Genomic DNA, 10,424 nt, shown 5'->3' on the forward strand with positions numbered 1-10,424 from the left:
GTGTGTCTCTCTCTGTGTGTCTCTCTCTGTGTGTCTCTCTCTGTGTGTCTCTCTCTGTGTGTCTCTCTCTGTGTGTCTCTCTCTGTGTGTCTCTCTCTGTGTGTCTCTCTCTGTGTGTGTCTCTCTGTGTGTGTCTCTCTGTGTGTGTCTCTCTGTGTGTGTCTCTCTGTGTGTGTCTCTCTGTGTGTGTCTCTCTGTGTGTGTCTCTCTGTGTGTGTGTCTCTCTGTGTGTGTGTCTCTCTGTGTGTGTGTCTCTCTGTGTGTGTGTCTCTCTGTGTGTGTGTCTCTCTGTGTGTGTGTCTCTCTGTGTGTGTGTCTCTCTGTGTGTGTGTCTCTCTGTGTGTGTGTCTCTCTGTGTGTGTGTCTCTCTCTCATCATCATCATCATCATCATCATCCTCCTCCTCCTCCTCCTCCTCCTCCTCCTCCTCCTCCTCCTCCTCCTCTTAGTATTCCCATCATCACAGCGATGGGTTGTATTTGCGAGAAAAATCACCCATTGCACTCACTTCCTTTTTGGGAGAAAGATGGAATTTCAAAATCTTCACTTGGAATTCTCACCGAGGCTGCATCAGATTTCACAAGCTCCCGATTCAGATCCTAAGGCTCAGAAATCTCAAGTCACAAAATCTCCAAAAACATTAACAACCACAAGTGGTACACGCAGACCAACACTGCCACTGCACAAAAAACGTTTAAAACAAGAAGGAAAAGACATAAAATGTCATAGCCCCCGTGGTTTAGTAATTTTGCTGAACAGAGTTAAAGGCGGTCAGTCGGCTATCTTTGGTCGGATTACAAAATAAAATTTCCTGCATATGTATACTCTCATGTATCGTCTGTGTGTCAAGTGTGAACAAATTCGGTCTGTGCATGTTGAGAAATGGTTAGGGACACGTTTAAGTAACAAAATCGCCACCAGTCTGCCATCTTGTATCTGATATCAAAAAGAAATGACGTGCATATGTAAGCCACCATTCATTTTATCTGCGTGCCAAGTATGAACAAGATTGGTAAATGCATGAAATTTCTTGAGCGTGATCTATGCAACAATTATATTAGAGAATATAAATGGATGATGTCATCGCTCATGTGGTCTGGCAGCCATATTGGATCAAAGAAAAAACCCTTCAAAAACAGAAGAGTTGGCTCGCACCAAGTTGACTGGACGGGGTAAGTATTCGATGAATACAATCTAGTTTACAACTAAAATGGCCACCAGTCTACCAGTTCGCCATCTTTGATCAGATCGCAAAATAAAGTGACGTACACGTGTATGCTGCCTTGTGCTGTGTGTGTGCCAAGTTTGAACAAAATCGGACCATGCATGTTCAAGAAATGGTTGAGGACAGGTTTAAGTAACAAAATGGGCACCAGTCAGCCATCTTGGATCTGATCTCGAAAGAAAAAGATGTGCTTATGCAAGTTATCATTCACTAGGACGTGCCCGTACGTGGGTGCCCGTTCCTTGCCAAAAAAAAAAAAAAAAATGTCTTCGCCCATGCATGCATGGGCGTGCCCGTAAGTGCGTGATGTGACCGTACAATGAATGTATCGTCCCGACGCCGCAGCTCGGATGGCGCTGCAGTTAATCGGGCCTGTATCGGCAGAGTTATTATAAACGTGTACTACAATCGATCGTACCTTACAGCGTCTGCTCGCCACGTTCAGCATCAGTACGTCATCACTATGACTATCCGTAAGTCCGGAAGTGACGTCCTCATTTGACTGTCCGGAAGGTCGCATATCGCAGTTACGATGAATCGCAAATTAGTTTTAATTAGTTTTAAAACATAGTTTAACGCCAACATAGCTTGCCAACGTGAAATAAATGAATACGCTCTCAAATGTGCCGTCCGAGGCAGAGTCTGTTCGCCACGTTCGGCACACGTGATAGCTCGCTGCTCTCTGATTGGTTGAATCGTTTTTTGGACATAGCTCGGTAACTACTTCTCCGATTAATATGAAACCTTGAAAAGGCACATCCTCGGGTCCCCAGCAATATACCTGGCAAGTTTAAAGTATATCGGACCCGTGGTTGTCGAGAAACAGCGGTCACAGACAAACACACAGACAAACACACAGACAAACACACACACACACAGAGATTACTGGAATTATAGATAGATTATCTGTGTTCCAAGTTTGAACAACATCACAAAATGCATGTCCAAGAAATGGTTGCGGATGCACGGACGAGACCCTGTCCATAAGCCTGGACTTTGTATACAAAAAAAACAAAAAACATTGGCAGCACTACAAAAGCCTCATCGCAATTCAAAAGCTGATGTCCAATGGCCCACCTTGTGTGTCTGAATCACAAGCGTATAACAGACTCCTTTTTCTTGAATACGTCCAGCGGATGTCACATCGGTGTTACTCGAGCTACAATGAGGACAACTGAAGGAGCTTACCAGAAGCTCCTTGAAGAATGGTACTCGGGTGATTAACAAGCGGGTCACTCCCTGTGGGTGAGGGTCAAATGCCAAACATGGTGGAGGCAGGTAAAACAACAGCGTCATCAGCACGTGATCATTTATTACGACTCCAAATGATTATTACCCCGTGCACACAAAGCAAAAAGCACGGCAAAGCAATCGGTTCATGTCCATCTGTCTTATCAGTTTATGATCGAGGAACAGCCCATTTAAATTGAATGTTACATTTTGAACACGAATCAGAAGACAAGTCTGCCGTTTTACAGTAAAAGTAAAACCCTGACACTTGCACTTTTGACATTCACAGATTCCGCGTATTTGTGGTTCATAAAATATGACCTGCTTCTACATTCTCAGCCCTGTGCTTCACGTACTTGCGGTTTTTCGATAGGTGTGCATAAACACAAAACAGCTCCAACCAACCATCTACCACCAGCCGCATGCATGACAGTTCTAAAATCATCTTCCACATGTCATGCATATTTCAGCTGTACATGTGCAAAAAACTCCCACCACTATCCCCCACAAACAATGGTGCCACTACCCACTCATCCTCCATCTACCCACAACCCCTGCACGACTACTTATGTGCAGCATGTCCTGGGTTTCATTCTTTTGTCTCATCCCGCTGCCTTGAACTGTTGCGATTCCTCACACTCCTGAACTTTTGCACACATCGTTCGATCATGGGTCCTAGGTGTACGAGTAGTGCAGGAGATGTGTCTGACCCCCAACAGGCAGAAAAAAATTGTGAGCCTGAGCCAGAAAGTGGAGCTTCTTGACAGACTATCAGGAGATGAGAGTGCGGCCTCTGTGGGCAGGCACTGTGGCATGAATGAGTCTACTGTGCGCTACATAAAGAAAAACGAGAAAGCAATATGGGAAAGTGTCGTGGCGAGCACAGTACCCAGCACCAAAGAGGTTATCCAGGTCAGGGACGTTCACATCAAAATAATGGAGAAGGCATTAAATGTGCGGGTAGAGGACAATGCCGAGATGAGCATTCCTTGAAGCGTATCTCTGATTCGTAAAAAGGCAAAGCAAATGTACGATCGTCTGGCAGGCACGGGTGGTGCTGCAAACACAAGCAATGAGGGTATGAGTGGCCCCAATCCCTTTCAAGCCAGCAGGGGATGGCTTGAGCGCTTCAAGGAGTGTCGTGGTCTCTGCAATGCAAAGCTCACAGGTGAGTGTGCCTCAGTGGACAACAAAGCAGCCCAACGTTTCCCTGCTCAACTCGTGCAGCTCATTGAAGAGAAGGGATCTGTACCAGAGCAGGTCTTCAATGCAGACGAGACTGGCTTGTTATTGTTATGGAAGAAAATGACCACAGGGACTTTCATCCCAAAGCGAGAGACGACAACATCGGGCTTCAAGGCCAGGTATCTCTTCTCCTCTGCACCAACGCCAAAGGGGACTGCATGGTTAAGCTGATGATGCTGTATCATTCCCTAAACCCGTGTGCTTTCAATGGGCAAAAACAAGCAAACTTTTCCCGTATTTTAGATGGCCAACAGAAAGGCATGGGGTAACAGCTGCCATCTTTATCGATCGGTTCCACGACTGTTTCGTCCCTCAAGTGGAGAGGTACTTGGCAGTAAAGAACCTTCAAGGTTCTCCTGTTGGTGGACAATGCTCCTGGCCACCCTCAAAGGATGAAGGTGGCCCATTCCAATTTCGAAGTCATTTTCCTGCCAACCAACACAACCTCCCCGATTCAACCGCTCAACCAAGGTGTGATTTCAACGTTTAAAATGTATTACACCTGCTGCATCTTCCGTCACACCTTGGATGCTAATGGAACGTCCTTGGTTCGCCCCCGAACTTTGCGTCGGGAAATGTTGGAAGGACTTCAACATAGCGCACTGCATCAGCGCCATCAAGGACTCTCTAGAGTCTAGACGAAGTCAAAGCCTCCACCATCAACGTTTGATGGCACAATCTATCTATGGCCACAGGCAGTCAACAACTTCAGAGTCTTTCCCAACACCACGGAAGAGAGGCAGACATTCCCGGATTGGCATGGCAGGTGGGAGGGGAAGGCTTCGTCAACATGCAGCCTTAGAAATTGGAGGAGTTCATCGCCTCGCATTGTGAGGAGCTCACCGAGGAGAGGTAGAAGGCCATCATTAAGGCTTCCGGGGAGGAGGGGGAAGGCAGTGAAAAGGAGGAAAACGTGGCGAGGCCCAGCCAATTATAATAAACAATTCAACCCAACAATATACAATTCATCTACGAGCTTCTTCATGGTTTGATTAAATATCATATATGACTGATGGACAGCTGGGCCTGGTTTCAGGCAACTAGTACACCGACTCTGTACAGGAGCGGCAGGAAGGGTCAGGTTATTATCCTCTCTGGGGTAGATAGATTACAGTATATCTAGGCTCGGGCCACAACAACGTTGGGGATTACCAAATGTTCAGTTCCCAAATTTCTAGAGAGTGCTCGCCAAGTGGCTTAAGCATTCAAGCAAGCACTCCTTTCAAAACCCTTGATAAGGAGCAGCTGGCTTGGCAAGCGCAAGGTAGCTGCTTAATAAGTGAACACACCCTGGGTTTCTTGCCTTTCAGGTCAATGTTATTTCAGGCAATGAAAAACACAAATTACCTCACGGCCAAACGTACATTTTCTGATCTGTCTTATTAATCTTGTGCCATGTCTGTCCTGTGTTCCCATGTGAATGAATAAGATTAGATCGAGCCGTGTCTGTCCCATGTTCCCATGTGAATGAATAATATTAGGTTGAGCCATGTCTGTCCCGTGTTCCCATGTAAATTAATAAGATTAGATCGAGCAGTGCCTGTCCTGTGTTCCATTGTGAATGAATAAGCTTAAGATTAGATTGAGCCGTGTTCCCACATGAATGAATAATGTCGTGTCCGGAGATAGTTATCACCAGCCTTGGGCAGATGAACCGAACCAGCTTCAACTCCCGAGGCGATCTCTCAATCTGGCGGTTATGACACGCGTGGGATGGAAGAAACACGAAGCGTTTAACTTCACGAAACAATTCACGAAATTCCGAAACCCAACCAAGAACACGACAATGAATATGTAACGATAATTATTTACAAGAAAATAAGGCGTGGAATGAAAATAACGAAAATAAATGCTGAGATAAAAATGCTAAATTGAAGTACCTCCACATGGACACAAACACGCACACAGGGTAAAGTAATAAAATGAAAATCCCCCTTCGACACTTAGCTGGCCCCAATATGGATCCTGTGGTACGGTCGGTGATCGTCTAAGCCTGCAGCCACCCTGGTGGAAAGCTCGGAAAGATGGCGGCAATGTCGAGCGCCGCGCGCCGAAACCGCTCGCTATTGAGCTGGTGGCAAGCACGTAAACGGCCCTCGTTCCTTTCTCCTCCGTTTGGGGAAGGACAGCGCGGCCTTCAGCTCCCTGTGAGCCCAGCAGTCAAAGCTCCCTCACGATCGCCACACAAAATGCTCTCCTCCAAGGACACAAAAATGGTGAAGCTTCTTGCTCACGCCCTCGTTCCAGACGAACCGACCGCGAAGCCTCTTCCTCGCCCGCCTACGTCATCCGGCCGAGGGGGGAGAGGGTGAGAGGGGGAAGGCGTGGGCTGTCGGTCCCGTTCCCCACCAATAGAACCATTTTTGCCTCGCCTCTCTTGGGCGGGTCTTTGTCGTATGTGTCCATGGAGCGTGAGTACTAGCCATCTGCCGTTTTAAATGTTAGGGATGGCCACAGAGGGTACCACGAACAGGGGAAATTAACTTCAAACCCTACTACTATTTAACACGGCATCATCCCTCGTATGATAAACATTTAAACTCAACCTTAACCCGAGGATAGAATTTCTCAAGATAACCCCAATAATGCAATCGGGGGTCTTTTATGGCCTCAGGCTATGTCTTTATAACTTTGTTATAAAAACGTTTTTACCCAAATCTTTCATATATGCTCCAAAGAAAGGGTAATACATACTCCTGTATGTGTGTTTTTTCTTTTTCTTTCAGGATCGGGGGAATTTTTTTTTTTTTTTTTACCCCATCCCATTGCCTGGCATGATTGTTTGTTTCACTGTAACTGTTATAAAAACGATTTTACACATGATCTTTCAGATATGCTTCAAATGAAGGGTAATACATATTCCTGTATGTGAGTTTTGGGTTTTTTTCATTTCAGGATCGGGGGATTTATTTCTTAAAAATAAACACTATATTTTCCCTACTTATGTACATTGAGATGCTCCTGCACGTCACACGGTCCATACTATTTCCTATTCAATCCCACCTTTCCTACGGTATTCTCTTACCCACCCCCATAAACATAACAATAAGATTAGAGAGCCATGTCTGTCCAGTGTTCCAACGTGAATAACTGAGATTAGAGAGAGCCATGTCTGTCCCATGTTCCCAAGTGAATTAATAATATTAGATAGGAACGCAGGATAGACACCGCTCTATGTGAATGAATGAGATTAGATTGAGCCGTGTCTGTCCCGTGTTCCCATGTGAATGAATAAGATTAGATCAAGCTGTGTGTGTCCCGTGTTCCCATGTGAATTACTAAGATTAGATCAAGCTGTGTGTGTCCCGTGTTCCCATGTGAATTAATAAGATTAGATCAAGCCGTGTGTGTGCCATGTTCCCATGTGAATTACTAAGATTAAATCAAGCCGTGTGTGTCCCGTGTTCCCATGTGAATTACTAAGATTAGATCAAGCCGTGTGTGTTCCATGTTCCATGTGAATGAATAAGATTATATAGAGCCGTGTCTGTCACGTGTTCCATGTGCATGAATAAGATTAGTTTGAGCAGTGTCTGTCCAGTGTTCTCATGTGAACGACTATGATTGGATAGAGCCCTGTCTGTACTGTGTTCCATGTGAATGAATAAGATTAGATAGAGCCGTATCTGTACCGTGTTCCATGTGAATGAATAAGATTAAATCAAGCCGTGTGTGTCCCGTGTTCCCATGTGGATTACTAAGATTAGATCAAGCCGTGTGTGTTCCATGTTCCATGTGAATGAATAAGATTAGATGGAGCCCTGTCTGTACTGTGTTCCATGTGAATGAATAAGATTAGATAGAGCCGTATCTGTACCGTGTTCCATGTGAATGAATAAGATTACATAAAGCCCTGTCTGTCCCGTGTTCCATGTGAATGAATAAGATGAGTTTGAGCAGTGTCTCTCCAGTGTTCTCAAGTCAACGAATATGATTGGATAGAGCCCTGTCTGTACCGTGTTCCATGTGAATGAATAAGATTAGATAGAGACCTGTCTGTACCGTGTTCCATGTGAATGAATAAGATTAGATAGAGACCTGTCTGTACTGTGTTCCATGTGAATGAATAAGATCAGATGGATCCATGTCTGTCCCGTGTTCCATGTGAATTAATAAGATTAGACAGAGCCGCCGTGCTCCAATGTGAATGAATAAGATTAGATAGATCTTACTATAATTCACCAAATGGCCGTCCGTCTGTCTGTCTGTCTGTCTGTTCGAAGGTACCGTAAAAACTGCTGAACCAATCTCAACAATATTTTGGGTGGATAATCCTAGGATCTCCAGGAGTAAAATAGGCTATTTAGTTTTCCCAATTTCAGCTTTAGTCTACAGCATTCTCAGGTTTGGACTCCCGCATAACATTCGCGTTCGGATAACGTTCATTGTTCTCATTGTGACGATGTTGCTTTCCCAGGTGCCACACAAATGGCTGCACCGATCGCCGCACAGCTGCACCGATCGAACTCGGTGACCTCGGACAAAGACCTTTTATAAGGACACGGGTTGAATCCCTGCTTGAGAGAATTCTAACCCATTTCAACTGAAGGAAACACGTATCGGGAGTACATACGACATAGCGATTGTGAACACGATTATCGATCACGATTCACGATCATCACGATCATAGTGTATCAATCGCTGTCGGACATTTGGTGAATTATAGTAAGACTAGCAACGGTACCCGCCCTATGGGCGAGGCTTCAATTGGGAGGCCCACATGAAAAGGCTAAATATCAGAAATTGAAGGCTTTTTTTCTTTTAAACAATTTATATAAACATCCGTTAAATCTCGATCGGTGCAGCCGTTTGTGCGGCACCCGGGAAAATAACGTCATGCGGGAGCAAGTATCAGCAGGATGTGGCAGTGTGGGGGTCCACGTTTCTGATCCTCCTTCATGCCGAAGTAGCCCACCACTTCTCCAAGCATTCCGCTCTTCAGATCCGCCATGAGAGATATAAGCTTGATACTGAAGACGTGTGCAGTTAATCGTCCCGATGTCGTATGTACTCCCGATACGTTTCCTTCATTGTAAAAACTTCCAAATCAACAGTTAAAAGGATTTTGAGCCAATAGCTGTTACGGCCTTGGCCAGATCGATGGCGACAGCGATCTGTTAGCGCATACACCGCCCAAATAGCTATGTGGAATTCTCTCATGTAGAGATTAAACTCACGTCATTTGAACTTTGGCCGAGGTCATTATTTACTTTTAATGATGTTTATGTACGAATCGAAAAGAAGATAATTGGTTTTGGGTTGTCCTTTCCGCATATCTCGTGGGATTGTAAGTTGGAGAGACGGCCGTGATGGCGGGGAGCAAAGGGGTTGGAATTCTCTCAAGCAGGGATTCAACAAGTGTCCTTATAAAAGGTCTTTGTCCGAGGTCACCGAGTCCGATCGGTGCAGCCGTTTGTGCGGCAGCCGTTTGTGCGGCACCCGGGAAAACAACATCGTCACAATGAGAACATCGTCACAATGAACGTTATGCGAACGCGAATGTTATGCCGGAGTCCAAACCTGAGAATGCTGGAGACTAAAGCTGAAATTGGGAAAACTAAATAGCCTATTTTACTCCTAGAGATCCCAGGATTATCCACCCAAAATATCGTTGCGATCGGTTCAGCAGTTTTTACGGTACCTTCGAACGGACAGACAGAGCCGGACGGACATTTGGTGAATTATAGTAAGACACTGTTTAGATTTTGATGATTTGCGTGTGATATGATTTAACGGATGTTTATATGAATCGTTTAAAATAAAATAAAAAGCCTTCAATTTCTGATACTAGCAACGGTACCCGCCCTATGGGCGGGGCTTCTGTCAATTGGGAGGCCCAAATGAAAAGGCTAAATATCAGAAATTTAAGGCTTTTTTTCTTTTAAACGATTTATATATTCAAGTCTTGCTTGAATGTTTATGTTGCACCGAGGACCAGGAGGAACGTCATTTCGTTCCATTTTATACTGTATTGTTACAATTATTGTATAGTATATGGATGGGATAATAATAAGGTTTATTGAATCGAAATGACTTATTTTCACTAATAACTTGTAAGTACTGAAGTACAGGATAGAAAAACCAATTCCGACCATCAATCAACAACATCAGCGAACATAATAATAATAAAATTATCTGTTGATCGGAAAGTTTTCAGAAACGAAACGTCCGCTGGACAAGGACTCACATTTTGTCCGCAGGCGAAACAAAGGCTCTCCATCTCCACCGTCTGCTCGGTGTCGTCGAAGTCGAGATCTCGGAATGCCGGCAGGACCGACATGGTTAATACTAGAGCTGAGGAAAGCGAGGGAAGCCCACTGAAGCCCACTCAGTTCAGTGGGGAAGCCAGAGCCAGACCGACCGACGACGCACCGATTACGTCACCGGAAGTGTCATGCCGTATACTCCGTCATTTCCGCCTAGTGCCGCGACCCATGTATAAAAACGCTGTGGAAACGGTAACGACTTGTAATTTACCGTTTTATTTTTATTAAATATATATATATATATATGTATTATTTTTTATTCATTTATTATTATTATTATTTATATATAAATTTATTTAGTAAAATCAGAGCTGGACATGGCCTGCGTTTAGCAGTTGCAAAAGAAGATCATCTCATCAGTGGTGTGACCAGCTTCCAAGATTCTTGTGGAGCGCTCGCCAAGCGGCTTAAGCACTCAAGCAAGCACTCCATTGAAACGGTTCATAAGGAACGGCCGA

The 10,424-nt window shown here is 44.8% G+C and overlaps 1 protein-coding gene across 1 annotated transcript in view; it reads right to left on the reverse strand.

Annotated features, from left to right (window-relative positions):
- Positions 1 to 10,108, reverse strand: part of ZPR1 (ZPR1 zinc finger) — a 68,064-nt gene extending 57,956 nt beyond the window's left edge. Inside the window, exons 1-3 of the mRNA XM_068135347.2 lie at positions 9,888 to 10,108; positions 2,303 to 2,464; positions 509 to 599 (exon numbers count right to left, since the gene is read on the reverse strand). Of these exons, the coding sequence (XP_067991448.1) occupies positions 509 to 599; positions 2,303 to 2,464; positions 9,888 to 9,980 (346 nt within the window). The 5' untranslated portion in view covers positions 9,981 to 10,108. The remainder of the gene's footprint in view (positions 1 to 508; positions 600 to 2,302; positions 2,465 to 9,887) is intronic.
- Positions 10,109 to 10,424: the final 316 nt, after the last annotated feature.

Source organism: Myxine glutinosa, chromosome 14 (assembly GCF_964187855.1).
Source record: "Myxine glutinosa chromosome 14, kmMyxGlut1.1, whole genome shotgun sequence".
Classification (NCBI taxonomy): Eukaryota; Metazoa; Chordata; class Myxini; order Myxiniformes; family Myxinidae; genus Myxine; species Myxine glutinosa.